Source organism: Podarcis vaucheri (genome assembly GCF_965113315.1).
Source record: "Podarcis vaucheri genome assembly, chromosome: 8".
NCBI lineage: Eukaryota > Metazoa > Chordata > Lepidosauria > Squamata > Lacertidae > Podarcis > Podarcis vaucheri.
This window is the reverse complement of record NC_138766.1, coordinates 92,559,798-92,583,207: the sequence shown is the minus strand read 5'-3', so window position 1 is coordinate 92,583,207 and position 23,410 is coordinate 92,559,798. Positions and strand designations below refer to the sequence as shown.

Below are 23,410 nucleotides of genomic sequence, written 5' to 3'. Positions count from 1 at the left end.
ATGGAGGAAGCTGCAAACAGATGGGATCTGGAAAGACCTGGAGTCTGCCTTTGGCTGGGAGAGCTGTGCGGGCAAGAGAGCAAGCTTTGCAATTACACAAAGCCCTGCTCTCCAAAGCAGGCATCTTCAGAGAATACTTCCGGGGGTTTCCTGCCTGAAGAAATGCTCTGTGTGGCACAAAAGCAATCGCCTCTTCCTGCGCAGGAGGGACGGACGCAGCATCCTGCCCGAAACAGAAGCACGTCCAGAAACAGCCTCTACGGCCTGGGAGTTTTCTCCCCTGCCAACTCAAACGGGTCCGCAGAGAGACAGTCGCCAAGCGGCCTTAGAAAACGGAGCCAACAGAAATAAAGCAAAACACAAGACCACTGTTTATGTACTCAATTACAGCTGCAAGGATACCTGTAGCCAGAAGCTGGAAATGTGAAACAACACCAACAATAATAGATTGGCAATCACTCATGTTAGAGTATTTTCAATTAGCAAAGCTGACCGGAAAAGTTAGGGGAGCCCCAAATCAAAAAGCATACGGAGAATGGAAATTAGTCAAGGAGTATATAAGATTATATTGTAAAAATGATATTATCCTAGCAGAATTGAATAATACTTGTGTATAATAAACAAATGGAGTAAATATCTTAGAGAAACATACAGCAAAAGCTGTGCGATAAAATTAAGACAACAGAAAAAGTACAATGAGAATGACTGGAAGTTTCTTCCAGAAGACTTTATTGGATAAGATATGATGCTATAACTGATATTCTTTTCTTATTGTTGATTCTTTTTTGTTCCTTTTTATTTTTCTTTGTCATTTTTGTGTTTAACTCTGTTTTTGTGTTTTTTGTATTAACTCTGTAATGTATTTGGTGTTGTAAATCAGTAAAGATGATTTCAGAAAAAGAGAAAAAAAGAAAATGGAGCACGTGCTTCAAGGAACTCGGGACACTCCAGAGCCCACAACGGCTGCTGAAGAACAGCTCCCTTGAACTGCTTTCTGTGGGCCTGAGCCTAGCCTGTTCCTGAGGTTCAGAACAAGGCTGGATCCATGTTATTCCAATCCAGGTCCAGATGTATAATGTCCAGGGCACTGGGATGTCCTGACATTCGTTTCTATCCCAGGCCAGTGAAAGTCCCTTGTAGTGTCCCAATGGGGTCCTTTGGGATATTTTGCATTAAAAGAAGTGGGGCAAACTGGATGAGGGATTAAGGAGGGCAACATATTTGGTCAATCTATTTCACTCATGTTTCCACTGGCAGAAGCTCTCTATTCGAAGACGCTCTCAAAGGAACCAGGGATCCTCTGCGTGCAAAGCTGGTGATCTTCTGGTGATCTAAGGCTGCAAAGAGATCCCAGGAAAAGCCACTAACCATCGAGCCGGTTTTAAAAGCCGCTTAAGCATTTGTTCTTAAAAATATTCAAATACAAGAGCCGTTTGCGACAACAGTACATAAAGCCGCCCAACAGAAACCACAAGTACAATTGTTGCAGATGGTTCTTGTATCTGAATATTTAAGAAGTTAAAATCGGAAACCAACTAAATATTGCAGAGAGACATCTTCTTAATTGCCCATGTGGGCATGATGGAATAGAAAAGTTTTCGGCAGGCATTTATGAGCCGAAACAGAAGGCGTCTGCTGGATTTATCTGGGAGGTTCTCTCTACTCCGTGGGGCAAACGCAGAAGAGATAGCTTGACTCTGGAAGAACAAAGGAGAGGAATTCATCTTCTTCACGCAAGGCAAGTGATTTCTAGTCAAAGGAATCAGCAGCGGAAAAACAGGCGTCGTTTTTCGCAAGAACCCCGCACAGCACAAAATTACACCACACGGCATCAGCAGAGGTTTATTTTACCAATCCAGAGAGGCCCTGTGCAGACACTCTCAAAAGGTCCTTAACGGAAGAGGGAGAGAGCAGGCCAGGAATTCTTAACAATAACGGATCTTTTTTTTAAGTGGCTGCCTTGCATAAAGACAAAAAGGCACCCAGAAAAGGAAGGAAGGAAGAAGTGAGGGATGCTGCTTCAGAGGTGAAGCGGAGGCCATCCTGGCAGCATCAGGGGCCAGCAGGAGAAGGGAGGAGAGGCGGCCACAGCTAGGCAGCTGCCTGGGTTGCAACAGGGCAGGGTCAGCTGAAGCGCCCTTGACCAGGAATTAAATGGGAAGCAAAGTTTATATATACAATTGGAGGCAAAGTTTATATACGCAGGGGTACGCATGCCCCTAAATATTTTTTGAATCTAAGTTTGGCCTCCGTGAGGTACAGTATTTCAATATGAGCAGGAAAATTAGAGTACCCCTAAACATTTTTTTAAAAGAAAAAAAGCACTGTGAGTGTGTGTGTGCGCGCGCATGTGTATTCCACCTTTAATTATTATTATTTGTTTGTTTGTTTGTTTATACCCCGCCCATCTGGCTGGGTTTCTTCAGCCACTCTGGGCGGCTTCCAACAAAAGATTAAAAATACAATAAAACATCAGTCATTTAAAACTTCCCTAAACAGGTCTGCCGTCAGATGTCTTCTAAACGTCAGATAGTTGTTTATTTCTTTGACATCTGATGGGAGGGTGTTCCACAGGGCAGGCGCCACCACCAAGAAGGCCCTCTGCCTGGTTCCTTGTAGCCTCGCCTCTCGCAGTAAGGGAACCGCCAGAAGGCCTTCGGAGCTGGACCTCAGTGTCTGGGCAGAACAATGGAGGTGGAAGCACATAAAGCCGGTCCTGAAAGACCTACATTGGCTCCCAGTACGTTTCTGAGCACAATTCAAAGTGCTGGTGCTGACCTTTAAAGCCCTAAACGGCCTCGGTCCAGTATCCCTGAAGGAGCGTCTCCACCCCCATCGTTCAGCCCGGACACTGAGGTCCAGCTCCGAGGGCCTTCTGGCGGTTCCCTCATTGCAAGAAGTGAGGTTACAGGGAACCAGGCAGAGGGCCTTCTCAGCGGTGGTGCCCTCCCAGTGGAACGCCCTCCTGTCAGATGTCAAGGACAGAAACAACTACAGTCATAACTCAGGTTGAGCATTTTCGCGTTGTGCTCCGCGGCTACCCGGAAGTAACAGAACGCATTACTTCCAGGTTTTGCCGCTCGCACATGCGCAGACGCTCAAAATGACATCATGCAATGCACGGAAGCGGCAAAACGCGACCCGTGCAAGGACAGACGTGTGTTACGTTCGCTTCAGGATGGGAATGGGGCTCCGGAACGGATCCCGTTCGCATCCAGAGGTACCACTGTATCTTACTTTTAAAAGGCAGTCCCATTTAGGGAAGCTTTTAATATTTGATGAATTATTGTATTTTAATATTTTGCTGGAAGCCGCCCAGTCAGATGAGCGGGGTATTATTATTATTATTATTATTATTATTATTATTATTATTATTATTATTATTATTATCTAAATAGCAGCTGCTGGAAACCCCAGGAGGGGAGAGTTGGCCACTGTGAAAAGAGGACGTTGGCCGAGATGGGCCACTGAGCTGGTCCACTAGGCTGTTCTTATGTTCTTAATCTCAGCATGAAAGAAGCAAATTGCATGTTCCCCGAAGGGCGGGGAGCCCCTGGGGGATCTCTCAAGGGAACCTCTGTCCCTGGCACAGAGTCCCAGTGCCCAGAAGGAGCGGTTGGTACCCTGGGTTTCTAGAACGGGCAGCGCCAGGTCCGACCTCAGCTGCCTCCCTGCCCTTTTAAAAGCTAAAACTGCAGACAGCTGTGCGCTGCCGCATATCGGACACAAGAGTAGGAAAAGGGGAGAGAAAGAGTGGGGGGAAAGGCAGAACGAGAAGAGATTTACTCCCTTTCTAAATTATTCACAAGAAAAGGGACTGCGCATCTTTAACAAGCCATCGTTTTATGAAGCAAGGTTAACATTTTTACTTGATTCAGTAGAATATTATAAACTCTCCGGGGTCCATTTGAGGACTTTCTACTTTGTGCAAAAGGAACAGACTCAGCACTTTTTATATTATTTAGAGAATAAAATTAACCCTCGATGGCCCAGGCTGGGTATTTCCTCTCCCCAGTTAAATATGGCACGCTCAGCAATTCCACCCCCCCGATATAATTACGGGCTGCTATCCATCATCTGTAGGAGAATGTTTTTCTGACACTCCAGAAGTGATGCGGTAAGCACGTTCACTAATAGAATAAATATTCTAAGTATCTCTTTTATATTTTCATTTAAATTGGAATATTTTAAAATAATTGTACACGTGCTGCCTGGGTGACTTGTACCGGAGAGAGGCTGCCCGATCGACTCTGCCTTCGGCTCGGAGGGAAGATCTACCGCCACAAAAACCAGGGGTCCGGCTGCAAAACGCCGTTAGCAAAAGGTAATCTGCTAGCAATATTTTGCTGCCAGAGTCCCCCCGTGAGCATCCTCACCAAGCGTTGCTCTTCCCCATCTTTGACTGATGGCCATCTCTCGATCGGAATGTAGGTGTCCTGACTTCAAAACTTATTTATTGCATCTATGTTGTTGTCGTTTAGTCATGTCCGACTCTTCGTGACCCCCTGGACCAGAGCACGCCAGGCACTCCTGTCTTCCACTGCCTCACGCAGTTTGGTCAAACTCATGCTTCGAGAACACTGTCCCACCATCTCGTCTTCTGTCGTCCCCTTCTCCTTGGGCCCTCCATCTTTCCCAACATCAGGGTCTTTTCCAGGGAGTCTTCTCTTCTCAGGAGGTGGCCAAAGTCTTGGAGCCTCAGCTTCAGGATCTGCCCTTCCAGTGAGCACTCAGGGCTGATTTCCTTCAGAATGGAGAGGTTGGATCTTCTTGCCGTCCATGGGACTCTCCAGAGTCTCCTCCAGCACCAGAATTCAAAAGCATCCATTCTTCGGCAATCAGCCTTCTTTATGGTCCAGCTCTCGCTTCCATACATCACTACTGGGAAAACCATAGCTTGAACTATACGGAACTTTGTTGGCAAGGTGATGTCTCTGCTTTTTAAGATGCTGTCTAGGTTTGTCATTACTTTTCTCCCAAGAAGCAGGCATCCTTTAATTTCGTGACTGCTGTCACCATCTGCAGTGATCATGGAGCATCTATACCCCACTTTTATTTCCCTCTAAGGAGCTCAAGATGGCGTACATCAGCAGTTCTCAACCTGTGAGTCCCCAGATGTTGTTGGACTACAACTCCCATCATCCCTGAGCTCTGGCCTTGCTAGCTGGGGGTGATGGGAGTTGTAGTTCAAAAACACCTGGGCACCCACAGGTTGAGAAAGGCTGGTGTACATGGTACCCCCCATTTAATCCCCACAACCACCCTACCAGGTAGGCTAGACTGAGGGAGGCAGTGACTGGCCCCAGGTTACCTGGTGAATGGGAGGATTCGAACCCTGGCCTCTCCCAGTTCAGAGCCTGACCCTCTAACCAAGACACCACAAGTTGCTCCCTGGAACTCCTCCTCCTAGTTGCACAAGAGTAGCCCTACTGGGTTATAAAGGTAAAGGTAAAGGTACCACTGCCCGAACGGGCCAGTCTTGACAGACTGTGGGGTTTGTGCGCCCATCTCACATCTATTGGCCGGGGGCCAGCGCTGTCCGGGGACACTTCCGGGTCACGTGGCCAGCGTGACATCGCTGCTCTGGCGAGCCAGCGCAGCACACGGAACGCCGTTTACCTTCCCGCTGGTAAGCGGTACCTATTTATCTACTTGCCCCCGGGGGTGCTTTCGAACTGCTAGGTGGGCAGGCGCTGGGACCGAGCAGCGGGAGCGCACCCCGCCGCGGGGATTCGAACCGCCGACCTTTCGATCGGCAAGCCCTAGGCGTTGAGGCTTTAGCCCACAGCGCCACCCGCGTCCCCCTACTGGGTTATACACAGCGGCAAAACAGATGCCCTAACAGAAGAATTCAGAACCAGGACCGGAAGGCAACGACCCATTGTCCTACCACCACCAATGAAACCTGGAGGTTCCCTCCAGCCATCATGGCTAGCAGCCGTTGGCAGACTTCTCCTCCCACTCTGTCTTCTCTAGTCATTTGTCCAACCCCCTTCTAAAGCTAGCAACCATCACATCTGGTGGCAGCGAGTTCCACAAGCCAGCAAGGTAAGGAAGATCTTCCTTTTGCCGGACGTACCCATCAGCTTTGCTGGATGAGCCCACTTTCTGGCGCTGTCAGAGAGGGAGGGGAAACCTCCCCTGCCTTTGCTTTCTCCACACCTTTCTCCACAGGTAGGGCAAGCACATCCCCTGGCCTCAAGTCACCTTTGCCTCCACGCCAGGCTCTGCTGCTTCCAGTGGCTGCCATCACCTGAGACACGGAAGCCGCATTCGGGGCTGGCCCAGTACATTTTGGCAACTGAGGCGGACCACAAATTGACACACAAATGCACCCCGGCCAAGGAAGAAGGGATGAGCAATGGGGAACAAAGCAGGGGACAAAGATCGACCACTGGGATCTGCTGCCCCGGGGATCCTGCCACTCGAGGCAGTAGCCTCACCTTGCCTAATGGACGTGCCAGCCCTGGCTGCGTTCCTTCACAACACTGCAGCCGTGTGGGTGTCACGGTGCTGTCAGGCGAGGAATGTGAGGAATTAACTACAGTGGTACCTTGGCTCTCAAAGTTAATCTGTTCCAGAGGTCTGTTCCAAAACCAAAGCGTTCCCAAACCAAGGCACGCTTTCCCATAGGAAGTAATGCAAAATGGATTAATTGGTTCCAGAATTTTAAAAAGAACCCCTAAAACAGCAATTTAACATGAATTTTACTATCTAACGTGACCATTGATTCATAAAATGAAAACAATAAGCAACGTACTGCAGTCACTCAATCACCCAATCAATGAGTAGCTGAATTGGGTTCCCCAGAGTCACAAAAATACTCACAAGTTACTCCTAGGTGTCCACCTGTTGAGGCAGTTGTTGCGACAGAGAGACCCCTGCCCGCCACAACCTCAGCTTAGGTATCTCTACCACCCGAGCCGCACGCAAGCAGAAGCAGACTTCACCTGCGTATAACCTCCTCCTGCTCCTCCCTCTTCACCCCTCTCCTGGTCCTGGGAGACAGTGGAGCAGGAGACACGGGAGCAGCAGCAGGAGGTGTGGAAGGCTTAGACTCCCCACCAGCCTGACCTCTCTCTTCCTCCTTCTGCCCTGTTCTTCTCTCTCCAATCCTGCAGCTTCTCCTGCCTCTGGCTCTCGTCTCTTGGCTGTCACAAATTCCCCCAGATCGACGTTCCTTTCTTCCAAGTCAGTCTCCAACCCCTCCTTCTCCTGGTGCCCCCTCCTCACTGTCCGGCCGGTCCCTGAAACGGGCGCCCCACAAACCACAGCTGGCCCTGCCGCCACAAAATTCTGCAGCAAAATTCTGCCTTCTTACTGCCAGGCCCATTTCTTGTTGGAAGGTTTAGGACAGATAGAAGAGAGTATTAATTTACATGTAGCTATTTAAATGTAACACGGGTGGTGCTGTGGTCTAAACCACAGAGCCTAGGACTTGCCAATCAGAAGGTCAGCGGTTCGAATCCCCGCGACAGGGTGAGCTCCCGTTGCTCGGTTCCTGCTCCTGCCAACCTAGCAGTTCGAAAGCACATCAAAGTGTAAGTAGATAAATAGGTACCGTTCTGGCGGGAAGGTAAACGGCGTTTCCGTGCGCTGCTCTGGTTCGCCAGAAGCGGCTTAGTCCTGCTGGCCACGTGACCCGGAAGCTGTACGGCGTCTCCCTCGGCCAATAAAGCGAGATGAGCGCCACAACCCCAGAGTCATCCACGACTGGACCTAATGGTCAGGGGTCACTTTACCTTTTAATTTTTTTTAGTTAAGCTATGGCACTCCCTCCTACAGGAGGCAATAGGGGCGAGCAACCTTGATGACTTTAAAAGAGGATGGGGGAAACTCATAGAGCCGAGGGCTGCTGATGGCGACCATGCTAAATAATAATAATAATAATAATAATAATAATAATAATAATAATAATAATTTATTTGTACCCCGCCCATCTGGCTGGGTTTCCCCAGCCACTCTGGGCGGCTTCCACAGAGACCAAAAATACACTAAAATGTCACACATTAAAAACTTCCCTGAACAGGGCTGCCTTAAGATGTCTTCTGAATGTCAGGTAGTTGTTTATCGCTTTGACATCTGGTGGGAGGGCGTTCCACAGGGCGGGTGCCACTACCAAGAAGGCCCTCTGCCTGGTTCCCTGTAGCTTTGCTTCTTGCAATGAGGGAGAAGGCCCAGATGGAGCAGCCTCTCTCTCTACAACCAATAGGAGGTATGGAGAGAGGGATTCTTTAAAGGCACTTTCCTACTGTTTGCCCCCTAAAGCCCATCGCCCAAAAGAAGGACATAAAAGGTGGGATCATCAGGTGTGTGACTGTACATCTGAGAAACGAATATTGCAGGGCTAGAAAAGATGAATGAAAGGGCAACCCAAGAAAGCATCATGGGCATGAACGAATTTCCCAGTGAAGAAAGGTGACAACAGTTGGGGCTTCTGAGTTTCCGGGGAAAGGTGAGTTAAGTGGGGGGGGGGGACATGACAGAGAAGTCGAGAATTATGTTTGGTGTGGAGGAAGTGGATAGGAAGAAGTGGTTTTTCTCTCTCTTATAAGGCAAGAGGTTAAGACCATTCAATGAAGCTGAACATTGAAAGATTCAGGACAAAAGGAAAGTTTTCCACACAGCACAAACTACAGAATATCGTTTAACCACAAAACCACGATGATGATTTTATTAAATGTATTAGTCGCAATTTTGCCATGGCAACTCAAAGTGACTTGCAATATTATAAGCAAAAAACCAAATACATATCTATATTAAAGTCAGTACTTTTTTAAAAAAAATATAAAAACAGTTCCATTAAAAAAAACCCACTATATTACTGCTGCAGCAAAGAGAGCAAATTTCTCATCAGGAACCCCCTTGGTTTCATTGAAATAGCAGATTCGTTACCTTTGAGGTAGCCCTGATTTTCAGAGAATTTAACATTAAGTTATCCCTGGTTGCTTCTTGCCAGACCAAGCGTCACAGCACACAGAGCCAAACATAGCCAGCTATTTTTACTTTTTTTTAATTCCCAAAATTTAAATCCTACTTTTCCAAAGTGGCATATGCACACACACACACACACACACACACACACGGGGTGCAGCTGGAACCCAGCTGGATTTGAAGATGGAAACGTTTCTGTCCAGTATCTCTCCAGCAAGGGGTATTTGCCATTTGAGAAGTCCTGCCTACTCACCTGTGGTACTGAACCCCAAAGAGGAGGAAAGAGAAGGTGGGAGAACATTGAAAAACATCCTTCTCAGTGGATTTTCTGTGAGTATAGACCATGTCATGAGACAAAACAACAATCGCAAGAGACATATATATGGATTCTCAGCTGCATGAGGGTTACATTTCAATGGGATACTTGTCCAAGCCCTTGCCCCATCTCACCTTCTCTCCCAAGGGACAGTAGCCTTTGAGGAAGTCTGAGCACACCTCCGCTTTCCGGGAAACGTAGACATGGCTGTAGGGACAGTCACTGTTGTTGCAGATCCCTTTCAGGAAATAAGAGCACACAGGCATCTGAAAGGACAAAGTCAGGAGGGAAGATGATTTAGTGCCAGTTCCAACCCCCAAGTCTGACAGAAAACCATCCCTGCTATAAAAAGAAGGCCACAGTCTCCCACGCCCACCAGATTTGATTCTGGTGTGGTTTACACATGCATCTCTTACGCTCACAACAACCCTGCCAAGCTGGCCACAAATATTCCCATTTTGCAGAATGCAACTTGCGGAGGAAGCAACTTTCTCAGGGCCACCCAGGGAGTCTCATGAGCGAGCAGCAAATTGAGTCTTCTGTTTGCTTGTGCAGGACTCCAACAAGAGCCAGGGGCACCACCCAACTCAGTCACCTTCATAACTGCTCCCTGTAGTGCACATATTATGCATCTGATAATTTATACAGTGCTTAATTACAGCGATCTCTAAGTAACTCCATACCCCCCCCAAAAAAAAAACCACCCCAACCATCCGTTAGAACAATAACATCAGAAACAAAGAAAGTCAGTAGGCACCAGAAGTTGAACCTAAGTCCAGTGTCCAGATCAAGGGAAGTCATAATACCACTCTATTCTGCCTTGGTCAGACCCCACCTGGAATCCTGTGTCCAGTTCTGGGTGCCACAATTTAAGAAGGACGTTGACAAGCTGAGAGGTGTGCAGAGGAGGGCAACCAAGATGAGCAGGGAAACCAAGCCTGATGAAGAACAGTTGAAGGAGCTGGTTATGTTTAGCCTGGGAAAGAGGGGACTGAGAAGTGACAGGATAGGCATCTTCAAATACCTGAAGGGCTGCCACGTGGAAGATGGAGTAAGCTTGTTTTTTCCTGCTCCAGAGCCGAGAAGCCAAACCAATGGATTCAAATGACAAGAGGGGTGATTTCGACTAAACATCAGGAAGGACCTTCTGTTGGCAAGAGCACAGCGCCTGTCTAATATTCAAGGGGGAGGGAGTTCCAAAGGCTAGGTGTCATGATATGACACCCAAACCTCACCAGACGAGAGTAGCGATGGGCCAAAGGGTACTTTGATTCCCATTTTTGGCATCTTTGAGAGAAACGCCTTTTGCGGCAGCTTGAAGCCAGATTCTGGCCATTGTTTCCTCCAGTTGGTGGGCAGGACTCCACAGGACTCATTGCTCCCGCTACCTTTGTTCACAGGTGCTGGTGATGTGAAAAAGCACATCAAAACCAATCCGTGCGCAGAGACAGATGTGGGGCCGCCTTGAGCACTCCTGCCACAAAGCACAAAACTATACCTTCTGCCAGCTGCTGGGTAATTAAAAAGGAATTACTGGCCTGCTGTGACAATGCTCCTCCTCCACCTTTAGTGGCTACTGGAGGCGGAGAGGGGCTGCCGCTCAGGGTGGCAAAGCGCTGCCTTTGCAGGGATGGAAACACTAGGACTGCTGGTCAGCCAAGGAAGCACCTGTGGCATCCTCCAGCTGTTTTGGACTACAACTCCCATCAGCCCCAGCCAGTATGGCCATGCTAGCTGGGGCAGATGGGAGTTGCCGTCCAAAACAGCTGGAGGGCTGCTCCAGGCTGACTCTGCAGAGAATAACATTAAATAAGAACATTCCTATTTCTTAAAAGCATCTTGCTCCTGAGTGTACCTTCTAAGGCCCAGACTCACCACATGGCTTGTGGGTGCTTGGCTCGCCTTACCCCCAGAGTTTCAATTCCACGCTCTCCCTCTTCCCTTCCTGGCTGTCCACATGGACACAAAAACCGGCTGATTGCCCAGTGAACAGAGCCACCGCTTCTGCCAAGCGCCATGGCCTTAAGTCCTGCAGGTTCAGGGATCCTCCGGCCAGTATTTACAGATGTGCAACAAGCATGGGCGACACGATGCATGGGGGAGGGAACTTTCCCCCCGAAGGACGTATTAGGGCTTTAACTGAATTAGTTCACTAGAGTGAGAAGGAGGAGGAGGGAGGGGAGAGAAAGAGGACAGGAAAATGGAAGGCTAAAAGCCACGCAAGAAGGAAAAACAAAGAGGGCTTTAAAAGCAAAGAGTTTATTTTTAATTGTCTTTTAACTGCAGACATTAAAATAAAGGACAGGGCTCTGGGGCTGCCTTCTCCTGTCGGCGGTGGCGTGACCATAAACGATTCCCTTAATGTAGGTTTTGATATAGAGATCAAATTAGCTCTAATAAAAAGGGATAATAAAGGCAGCTCTTATGCAAAACTCAACTCCTCCCAGCTGTCAAGGCTGAGCCATTACCAAGAGGAAGCGCCGTTCTCGTTTCAATTAACCTTGTTTGCACCCCGCGATGTCCGCGCAAATAACAATAACATTAATGCAAGGCGCTGCGGCCATATTAGGAAGCCCCGAAGACGCGCGCATGCCTTCCCGGAGCCGGCGGCTAATGAACCCGAAACTCGACGTGAATTTCCAAATTGCTCACAACAGAGTTTTGAAGCTCTATTAGGGAGAAAAATGCTGATTCTTGTCAAGTCCCTCAAGGGGAAAAGCTGTTGCAACAGCAGCCTGCTCCAGCCCAAGTCTTAGCCTCGTGCTAACCTCTCGCATCCGCAAACTCAGCTGCGCTGGCACACGGGGAATGGCAGGGGGCTGGCGGCCCCAGGGATGGTGGGCAGCAAACTGGGGGCCACAAGGAAGTCTGCCCGGGAGGGCCGGGCCATTTCTCCACTACGCCCCACCCTCCAAATAAGGGAAGCTGTTCAATGCTTCAACTCTTCTCGTGCCATATTCTCAGAAAACCTATCAAAACTCTTCTCTTTTGCTGGGCTTCTAAGGCAGCCAGAGATAATAGTCCCTTCTCTTCTCGTTTTGCCCTTTTCAGGTAAAAACAAACCAATTAATTTTGAATGTAAACGTTTGCGAATTTTCTTTTTGATTTAGTTCAGGACTCTGGCAGCCTTCAAGACATTGTTGGACTACAACATGGGTGCTAGCTAGAGGCTGATGGGAGTTGTAGTCCAACCGCCTTTGGAGGGCACCAGCTTGCGCAAGGCTTGCTCCAAAGTGGCGCCACAACTACAAATGGCGCTTGACCCCCGAGGAGAGCTGGCTGAGGCTGATGGGAGCTGAAGTCCAACAGCATCTGGAGGGCATCAGTTTGACGTAGGAGGACCAAAGGGCCTGCTACACAACTGTATTCCACACACCCCACACCCCGCGAATACAAACCTCTAACCATGTTTGTTCATACAATCTGCAGAGCAATCGGAGGCCCACGAGGCGTTTTTGAAAGTCAACCACCTCTGGAAAGGCCTGGGACTGCCTCTGTCTCCATTCCAAGCCAGGCAACTTGGTGGGACAACAACGTCAATGGACTGGCTGCAGGGCCGGTCCAAGGCATTTTGCTGCCCGAGGCAATGGACAAGATGCCTGGCTCCATTTCATGTACAAAACCTCCAAAACTGGCTGTCAAAACCAACTTTGACACTGGCAATGGACCCAGTGTCCTCGGCTGCCTCTGAGGGCAGCAGGCTAGCTTAGGGGGCACACAGCAAAACCCACAGCACGTAGCTCTGTCCTAGGGTTGTCCTAGGGTTGCTTTTTAGAAACTTCGCCTGGACGCTATTTCCAATGGAAGAATCCCGGGAAATCCTGGACGCAGGGCAGCCTTACTCTGTCCACTGTCCCAACACCACCTCCAACATCTGCACCTCCCTCTGTCTCAAGGCCCTAGCTAGGCAGAGCACAACTTTAAAATAATTTGTCTGCTGCTTGATTGCTCAAAAATCCCACCCTAGGGCCTTAAGGAGAAGGGTAAGTAATAAACCAATAACCACATCATTCCATGGCATGTGTTCCCTTCCATTTGGTTTGCACCCCTGATGCTCTCGCCAGAAAGTGCTTGCGCACCGCCTGGTCTCCCTGAGGGTTTGCGAAAGAAATGGACCCACAACAGAGGGACTTCTCAAGCTCCATTCCCAGTCGGAGGCAAGCACATTTGCTCTTGGCAGCAGCCAGGAGGTGGGGCAGTCGTGTATCCAGACCAAAAAATAAATAAATCTGTTCCTGTACTAAACTCAAGACACAGGATAAGAAAGCTACCTTTAAAAGAAAGGGCTTGTTTGGAGACAGTGGACTCCAGCCAGGCCATTTGCAGTGAAGCCTGAGCACAGCAGAAAACCGCTTTCTTTTGCGGTAAGGATTAACTCACCAGCCCCTCTCTTTGGGTTGTGCTTTGATAAATGAGGCGAACATCACCTTTCCTGGTAATCGCCAGGTTAACAGGAAGCTACAGGAGCGGGTGCCGAAGTCCCCACTTGCCTCCGGGCAGCCGGCTACCCCTGGGCTATAAATCACGGCGGAAAGGGCTCTGAGCTCAGCAAAGGAAGGGGAGGCCGCAGCCTAGAAACTCCCCAACTCAAAATAGAAAGTAAGAAGTCCACTCCTCTCCCCCAACGCAGTTCGCTAGCATGGACTTGCTTTGGGGAAACCACACGTTGAACCACAAGTTCGGGGGAGGGGGAGAGGGACTGGGTGCCTTTAGTTTCCCATTCAGCACAGCACAGGGATGGGTTACTCTGTGCTCACAAAAAAGGAGAGCGAAATTCTGCCCCAGGCAACCTGCATTCTGTGCAGTTTCAGAACCTAGGTAAATTAGCAAATACGCACGACTCTCCGGCTTTGCCACATTTATTCTGCAAATGTTTTCCAGTGGTCGGCATTATTTATTCTGGGTTTGCTAGTCACAGGGAGGGGGGTGGGGACATGGGAGCTTCGCAGTCCTCCCCCCACCCAGCCAAAAAAGCATATTTAGCTACCTCTCCGGATTCTGAGATTTAAGCATGTTTTGCTCACACTGCTTTAAGCATCTCTTCAAAAGTAATAAGGGCCAGAAACCTGCTTATCTCCTGTTAGTGAAAATGGAAGTTCTCAGGAAGCTGAAATGCTGCACCTGATACCATCTAGGAGCCGTCAGGGGGGGCAGGAGGCAGAGAGCATGAAGTCATAGTTAATGGCCTGACTGGGGCCAGCTGAAAACTTTTTTTTTGTTTCGGCCAGCCTACCCAGACATATAATTTAGCTACCTCTATCTCTTTTAAAAGCTGTATTGATTTTATCTTTGTTTGTAATGACGATGGTTCTCTGTGTATGTGTGTGTGTGTTTAACAACAATGGCTTCATATATATTTGTTCTTAATTGGACTGTGAATTTGAGCTGTGTTTTATCCAAAAATTTATTTGTCCCTTGGTTGGAGAGCTTTGCGATCAAGCTGGTTATAAATCTACTAAATCAGTCATTCCCAAACTTGGGGGGGGGGCTACTGCCCCCCTTGGTTCCATCACCCCATCCCCAGTGCCCCCTACTCTATAAAGAGCATTATTCAGAACAGCGGTTTGCACGACCCTCTAAGGAAGGTAATAACACAATAAAATTCAAAACAGTAACAATGAATGGCACATTTATTCAAAATCAAATTAAAACTATTTAGCTTAATTATGTCAACAACGTTAGTGAGCTTGATCCAGCAATACCCATTTTTCAAAGCCTGATGTTCATTGACCAAAGCAATAGTAATTTCCACCTCCAGCATCCCCCTGCCGCCCCCTTGCCTCTTTGCAACCCCTGCCCCCCCAGGGACTGCTACCTCTGGTCTAAATAAATAAATCTGCACATACGAAAAAGCAGCCCCCTCTCTCCCAATATGGGTCACGCTCTAGAGTGAGGATGGAACTGTCCTATCCTGAATTCTGGGTGGGACAATGAGACCTGCACCAGGAGTTGGTACTTCCAGGAGGCTGGGGAAGAGACTGGCCATCTCCTCCCTCCCAAACTTTTCCCTTTTGCTGCTGCCAGCCTCCTCTGGGGTAAAGATACAGCAGCCATCTGCATGGTCACCTAGCCTGGTGAGAGGACCCCTCCCCTCTGAACTGTATGCAAGCCAGGCTTATTTTCGTTTTTACTCGCTTTGCTTTTTATTTTTGCACTTAAACCTTAACTGTTTTGTTTGTATTTTTGTAATATTGAATTTATTCTGTTTGTTAAACTGCTGATTTTTCTCATTTTTTAAATTTACTGGCACGCTCTTGAATATTTGTATTCTGATGTTTTAAATGTTGTCTGTAAGCGGCTCTGGGCACAGCGCATTGTGGAACGGTGGTATCTAAGGAAACTCAAGCAATCCATCCCTCATCAAATGCAGTTGCTGTGATCTTCAGAAATGGGACCCTTTGCTTCTGCCCTGCTTGCCACGAGCCAAACCATGCCGCCAGGTGCCATCCAGCCTGTTGCCGTGGCAATCGGCACAGGACAGTATGTTGTGATGCGCTTCACCTGTGCCGGTGGGCACCTCGGATGTGGAAGAAGACAGCCCAAGTTGCCCTGACCTGCTTAATGTGCTAGAATACTGATACATCACAGAATCACAGAGTTGGAAGGGACCCTGAGCAACATCTAGTCCAGCCCCCTGCAATGCAGGAATATGCAGCTGCCCCATCCAGGGATGGAACCTGCAGCCTTGCCCTCATCAGCACCCCACACTAGACAACTGAGCTATCAAAGCAGCCTAACAAACAAAATGAATTTTAACAGGGAGAAATGTAAAGTATTGCACTTGGGCAAAAAAATTGACATGAGCCAACAGTGTGACGCGGCAGCTAAAAAAGCCAATGCAATTCTGGGCTGCATCAATAGGAGTATAGCATCTAGATCAAGGGAAGTAATAGTGCCACTGTATTCTGCTCTGGTCAGACCTCACCTGGAGTACTGTGTCCAGTTCTGGGCACCACAATTCAAGAAGGACACTGACAAACTGGAACGTGTCCAGAGGAGGGCAACCAAAATGGTCCAAGGCCTGGAAACGATGCCTTATGAGGAACGGCTAAGGGAGCTGGGCATGTTTAGCCTGGAGAAGAGGAGGTTAAGGGGTGATATGATAGCCATGTTCAAATATATAAACGGATGTCACATAGAGGAGGGAGAAAGGTTGTTTTCTGCTGCTCCAGAGAAGCGGACACGGAGCAATGGATCCAAACTACAAGAAAGAAGATTCCACCTAAACATTAGGAAGAACTTCCTGACAGTAAGAGCTGTTTGACAGTGGAATTTGCTGCCAAGGAGTGTGGTGGGGTCTCCTACTTTGGAGGTCTTTAAGCAGAGGCTTGACAACCATATGTCAGGAGTGCTCTGATGGTGTTTCCTGCTTGGCAGGGGGTTGGACTCGATGGCCCTTGTGGTCTCTTCCAACTCTATGATTCTATGATTCTATGATTCTATAAGAGACCTGCTTTGCTCTCACAATGGGAAGCAGCCCCATGGCGACCCTGAACAGCTTTCCCAAGCCAACTCCGAATGAATACTGTCAGGGTACTGCCATCGAGGAGGACGCGGGTGGCGCTGTGGGTTAAACTACAGAGCCTAGGGCTTGCCGATCAGAAGGTCAGCGGTTCGGATCCCCGCAACGGGGTGAGCTCCCGTTGCTCGGTCCCTGCTCCTGCCAACCTAGCAGTTCGAAAGCACGCCAAAAAGTGCAAGTAGATAAATAGGTACAGCACCGGCGGGAAGGTAAACAGTGTTTCCGTGCGCTGGTCTGGTTCGCCAGAAGCGGCTTAGTCATGCTGGCCACATGACCCGGGAGCTGTACGCTGGCTCCCTCGGCCAGTAAAGCGAGATGAGCACCGCAACCCCAGAGTCGGCCACGACTGGACCTAATGGTCAGGGGTCCCTTTACCTTTACCGCCATCGAAAGGGGGGGAGGGGGGCAGAAGCGTACAGGCATGTTGCTCAGCAGTATCACTTCATCAGGGAGTGGTGAGAGTGACGCTTCCGGCGAAACAGAGGGGGAATGGAGGGGCGAAGTGAGGCAAAGGCTCACAGAGGTTATGGTGAGCCCTAGCACCGCTCCCAGCCAGGCTGATAGGGAAACAGGCATGCAGCTTCCGTCGCCTAGTTTTCGCAAGTGGGTCAAACATAAAGATAGGAGGCAGAGACTTGGGGTGTCTAAGTTCTTATGCTGGGGGGTGGGAAGAGCCCACTCCCAGAATCTGCAAGGGACTGAGACAGACATAAACTTTGGGTTCCTGCACTGTACATAGTTGTGCACTTAATAAAACCTGTAAAAGGCAAGTCGGAGTCCTGGCTGTTTACTTGTGGGCAACCACCTGTATTCCTGACAAATACGTTGTTTGAAACACCTCCCCACTGCAGCCCCCTCCCTCGGCACCAGACTAAGAGCCAAACCCACCTTGTCTTTCGAAACCTTGTGCGAAAAGGGGCAGGTCCCATCGGTCTTCTTGCATGTACCACGGAGAAACCTGTTGAGAAGATGGAGAAGAGGGAGGTCCGAGGAGCTTTGGAGGGAAGCAGATGACAGCTGGAAAATTTTGGCAGGGGGGAGTGGTGGAATTCAACCGTTACAAATATATTTCCGCTTGCTGTGCGGAACAATCCTCACTCTCCAAACCCCGTGAGCTGTTTTGGCGGTTCTCCTGACCCCCTCCCCAGCTGATTTCAGGGGGTGCACAGCAGAAGGAGCGGGGAGCCCCATTGTGTGAGTGGAAGCCCTTGCGCATGGCTTCCGCTGATGTTGCGCAAAGCAATTTCAGCTTCCATCAGCATGAGTCAAAGGCCAAGTGCAGATATTTCTTTGGAAAGGCCTTTCCAAAGATGGGACAGGCCCTGTTGATTTCTGCAAAGCTCCCGCGGCCAACTTAGGCCAGTTTTAATTTGCTGACATCTTCGCTTAGGGCGGCGCTTGCAATCGCAGACAGCTGTGGCCAATGTGTGGATTATACATATGTATCTGATGCACGCTGGATGCAAATGGAGTCGTGCCCCTTTTTGCCTCATTAGCTTGGTTAATCCACCATGTTCGGGCGCAACAGCACTGTCCCTTCCTGGGGCTTCTGGAAAGGAAGATCATTTACCGTGTGCAGACGGCCACCTTTTCCGGGTCATGGATGTAGGGGCACCTCTCGCCGCGGTTGCATTTGCCAAAGCGGTTGTAGTACATGCAGTATTCCTTCTTCTTCTCCTTCTTCTGCTTGGCCTGGCGGATGATGGCCAAGCTGCGTTGGACAGCTCGGCTGCAGGGAAAGAGAGGGACCAGCAGCTCACTTCAGCCCCAGGGACTATCATTCTTAAAACCACATTTATTAATTTTTTGTAAAAGACAAGCGGTACAAATCGTAACTGACAAACGCATGAGGGAATGCCTCAGAATTACAGCAAAATTAAGTAAAAAATAACTAAGATTTAAACAAATAACAACAACAACAACAATGTGTGTTTAGTATGATTGTTTTTGCCCTCTTTTCTTCCACAATGTGCAGAGCAGAGTTCCCAAAATACTGGCCCCGATCTCTGCTGTCAAATCTTTTCACTGTTAAAAGTTCCATAAACTAGCATACACTTTGCTGGTACACTTGGGAGCCTCTCTTCCCCCATTTATAATTTATACGTCAAATGCTAAAACCCTCAAAGCGGATTATTAATTAATTAATTAAATTTACATACTGCCCCTCATCCAAAAATCGCAGGGTAGTTCCTAAGATAAAAATACAGGAGATATTTCCTGAAGTCAAACCAGACCAGATAAGAAGTGTCTTTTCTAGCTATCCCTTTGTGTAGACAGAGTTTGAGCATTAGCTTTTTCAGAATGGTTTTCAGGAATAATGGAAGTGGCAGTCCAGTAGTATTTGGCAGGTTTCCCTAGGACAGGGGTGGCCAACTCTCAAGAGACTGAGGCCTACATTCAGAATTAAAAACTGACAGTGGTCTACCCTCATTTTTGGGGGGTTCAGCTCAAAGTTGTTGAAAGGGAGAAAAGCCCCCCTTTTTAAATGCAGTGATACCTTCAGGTTGAGTGTTTTCAAGTTACGCTCCACGGTTACCCAGAAGTAACAGAATGCGCAGAAGCAGCAAAATGCAACCCTCGCACACAGTCGTGTCTTACATTCTAATCAGGATGCGAATGGGGCTCTGGAACGGATCCCGTTCACATCCAGAGGTACCACTGTAAAAAGGTTTTTGGGGTGAGTTCTGTTTGGGGGGGTTAAAGGCAAGGGACAAAGGGGTACAGTCACTCACAAAAAAGATCACTAAGGGAGCCAGAGATCGACCGCGATCTACCAAAACCTCACTGGGATCTACCAGTAGATCGCGATCGATCTGTTGGACATCCCTGCCTTAGCACATCACTAACTGCCACCTCCCCAGGCAAGGATGCAAGAGAGGAAACTGCTGCTTTTCAACACACGATACATGCCTAAAAGTAAGCCAGGCCTGCAGCTTTTGCTCTCCCCATCTGATCCATTTCAACTGCTTTTTGTCCGCCCCCCCCCCACCTCAATAACTGGCAAAATGCCCTCCGCCAATCCAGCCCTTGGGGGTGGGGTGGAGAAGAGAAAGAAGGGACGTCGTAACAGCTCATCACGTCTCTCCGTCTCATTGTCACTCGGTCAGACTACAACTTTTCGAGACGGCACAAAAGAGTTTCGGGGACTTAGCAAAACGGCCAGAGAGATTCCAGAGCTTCCTGGATTAACAGGACACTTGCTCTGTTCACATTTTGGGGACTAGCGTCTCTCCTCTAGAGGGAAGGAATACAGACCTTGCGATGTAGCGGCTTGGGGTCGACCGGTTCAGATAACTGGATGGGGAATAGCCAGGGGAGCCATGGGCAGAATCCGGCCTCGCCGTTCCTGGAGAGAAGGAGAAAGAAATGGGATGCTAATTAGCCCTCATGCGGATACTACAGAAGTTGCAAAAAGGAGCTTGATCTACTGTTTTGCAGGCAGGGGGGAGTCATGCAAAATTCCCGGCAGAGTAAATAAGTGCATCCTGGGTGGGAAAAGGCGTTGCCGCCACCTTGCCAGCAGCAGGAAACTGCCAGGTGCCTGGCTGGGGATCAGAATAAATAAGGCCAGGGACTCAGGAAACATTGCAGAAAGGCACAGGCTTGCCAGCGATGTGCCATTCCCATGTCACAACATTTGGCAAAGACCCACCTGTATGGCAACAGCGGAGGAACTAAGAGGGCTTGTTTTGTCTTCTATTTATGTTTCCTTATTCAAGGCCTTTGTCTCCTGCCTCCAAGGGACACGGGTGGCGCTGTGGATTATACCACAGAGCCTAGGACTGGCCGATCAGAAGGTCGGCGGTTCGAATCCCCGCAATGGGGTGAGCTCCCGTTGCTCGGTCCCTGCTCCTGCCAACCTAGCAGGTCGAAAGCATGTCAAAGTGCAAGCAGATAAATAGGTACCGCTCCGGCAGGAAGGTAAACGGCGTTTCCGTGCGCTGCTCTGGTTCGCCAGAAGCAGCTTAGTCATGCTGGCCACATGACCCGGAAGCTGTACACCGGCTCCCTCGGCCAGTAAAGCGAGATGAGCGCCGCAACCCCAGAGTCAGCCACAACTGGACCTAATGGTCAGGGGTCACTTTACCTTTACCTCCTGCCTTCAGCAAACTGCCTTGAGACAAAGGGACAAAGGATACTGTGAAGCTGGAAAAGGTTCAGAAAAGGGAAATCCCAATGATCCAGGGGGTGAAGAAACTCCATTATGAAGAAAGGTCGCAGCGTTTAGGGCTTTTCCCTTTAGAGAAAAGGCAAGCGAGAGGCAATGGGATAGAAGTTTATGAAATTATTTACGGCATGGAGAGAGCGGGTGGAGAAAAGTTTTCCTCCCTCTCTCATAACGCAGGAACCCCTGGATGTCCAACGAAGCTGGACCTGGGAAGATGCAGAACAGAGAAAAGGAAGGACTTTTTCATGCTGCACATAGTTAACCTATGGAACAGGAGGCAGGAATGGTCACCGACCTGGGTGACTTTAAAAGAGAACTGGACAAAAGCATGGAGGGGAAGGTTATGGTTGCTCTGCTCTGCCCCAACCATCCCGTTCTCACGGGGGCTAACCAGAGGCCTGTGGGAAATAATAATAATAATAAAATTTTATTTATACCCCGCCCTTACTAGTTCAAAAACCGGGCTCAGGGCGGCTAACAACAAATTTAAAACACTTAATTGTAAAAGCAGCATAAAATACAGTATAAAAACATGAATAACAATAAAATTCAAAATTCAGAAATCAGTTTAGGGAAAATAAGCATTAGATAATCCCCAGGGCTAGCTGGCTGAATTGGCCCTACTTGGGCCAGCGAGGAGACCAGGGGAGAATTAGCTGTGGGGTCTCAGAGTGGGTGATCTTCATAAAAAGGGGAGGGGGAGGGAAGGAAGGAAGGAAGGGGAATAAAAGATCAGGCTAAGTTCAAATTGAAAGCCAGGCAGATTAGCTCTGTCTTACAGGCCCCGTGGAAGGAGGTTAAATCCTGTAGGGCCCTGGTCTCCTGGGACAGAGCATCCCACCAGGTTGGAGCCATCACTGAGAAGGCCCTGGCCCTGGGGGAGGATAGTCTTAGGGCCTGGGACCTCTAAACTATGATTGTTCATGGACCTTAAGATCCTCTCCGGGGCAGACCAGGAGAGGCGGCCCCGTCCTGTAGGATTTGAGCACAAAAGCCTCTCCCATCCTGTGGTTGCCACCAACTGGCATTCAGAAGCATTGCTCCTCCCCCCCCCCCCCGTCGGCTGAGTGTGGCCATCATGGCTAGTGGCCCAAAACAACCCTCTCCTCCATGACTTGGTCTAATCCAAGGTTTTAGGGAGATGGTGCAAGGGATCTTCAACATGCAGAAAATTTGGGTCTATGAGAAAGCTGGGAGCTGAACTGAAAGGCCTTCTTTCCAGAAAAGAGTTTCACGCCACCGTTACTTATTTACATTGTGGCTCCCCCCGCCCCCTTATCAAGCAAGATGGGGAGTTCCTCCTGCATCGTTCTGCCCTGCACCATCAGCCGAGACGTGTGCCTGAGCGAGGCAGGTGGGGAAGAGCGTCATTCCGTCGTTCACCTGCCAACCCGAGTGTGTTCCCGAGTGAGTGAGTGGAATTTGATAGCGTGTCAATGAGCACTCTCTTCACCCGGGCTGTCACGCAGCCCGCTGGTGGCGGCACAGGCCCATCTGTTCCATGTGCAAACAAAATTGCTGGCGCAGCCGCATTCCCGGAGCATCGCTGCCGATCAGAGGCGTCAACCAAGCCCAACCGTGGGGCAAGCTCCTCTCTCCTCCCCCCACCAAGACAGGCAGTCACTGCAAAACATCTGGACGGCCCCTCACAAGATGGGACCCTTTGCTATGGACCGGACTTGTTGCCTTGTGCATCTTCTTCTTCTGGGATGCGGCAAAGCATTTTCTCCCCATCACCATCAGCACCACCATCACAAGATTTTCTCACCGTGGCAATACCAGCCAGGGATCTTTAACAAGTGCTACCTTCCAGTTGTTAAAAAGCGCTCATAAACTAGCCTGCTCAGGAAGAAGCACTAAAGCAAAAGATAAGATGGGAAGCTAGGAAAGATACTAAAAAGTTCCAAGCAGACTGTCAGATGCTGTTGCGGTTGCTCGAGAGTAACCAGGCAGGACTCCGACCTGTCTTTTACAGGCTTTATTTTGGTGCAAACTATTTACAGTGAGTGAGAGTGAGAGCTGGACCGTAAAGAAGGCTGATAGCTGAAGAATTGATGCTTTTGAATTATAGTGCTGGAGGAGACTCTTGAGAGACCCATGGACTGCAAGAAGATCAAACCTCTCCATTCTGAAGGAAATCAGCCCTGAGTGCTCACTGGAAGGACAGATCCTGAAGCTGAGACTCCAAGACTTTGGCCACCTCATGAGAAGAAAAGACTCCCTGGAAAAGACCCTGATGTTGGGAAAGATGAAGGGCACAAGGAGAAGGGGACGACAGAGGACAAGATGGTTGGACAATGTTCTCGAAGCTACCAGCATGAGTTTGACCAAACTGCGGGAGGCAGTGGAAGACAGGAGGGCCTGGCGTGCTCTGGTCCAGGGGGTCACAAAGAGTCAGACACAACTAAAGAACTAAACAACAACAAGGCTTCCTCAACCTCAGCCCTCCAGATGTTTTGAGACTACAATT

At 49.1% G+C, this 23,410-nt stretch overlaps 1 protein-coding gene across 1 annotated transcript in view; it reads right to left on the bottom strand.

Moving 5' to 3' along the window:
* The window catches only part of ZC3H3 (zinc finger CCCH-type containing 3), a 269,239-nt gene that overhangs the window by 54,437 nt on the left and 191,392 nt on the right, over positions 1 to 23,410 (bottom strand). Inside the window, exons 6-9 of the mRNA XM_082235559.1 lie at positions 20,028 to 20,118; positions 18,343 to 18,501; positions 17,661 to 17,730; positions 9,385 to 9,516 (exon numbers count right to left, since the gene is read on the bottom strand). Of these exons, the coding sequence (XP_082091685.1) occupies positions 9,385 to 9,516; positions 17,661 to 17,730; positions 18,343 to 18,501; positions 20,028 to 20,118 (452 nt within the window). The remainder of the gene's footprint in view (positions 1 to 9,384; positions 9,517 to 17,660; positions 17,731 to 18,342; positions 18,502 to 20,027; positions 20,119 to 23,410) is intronic.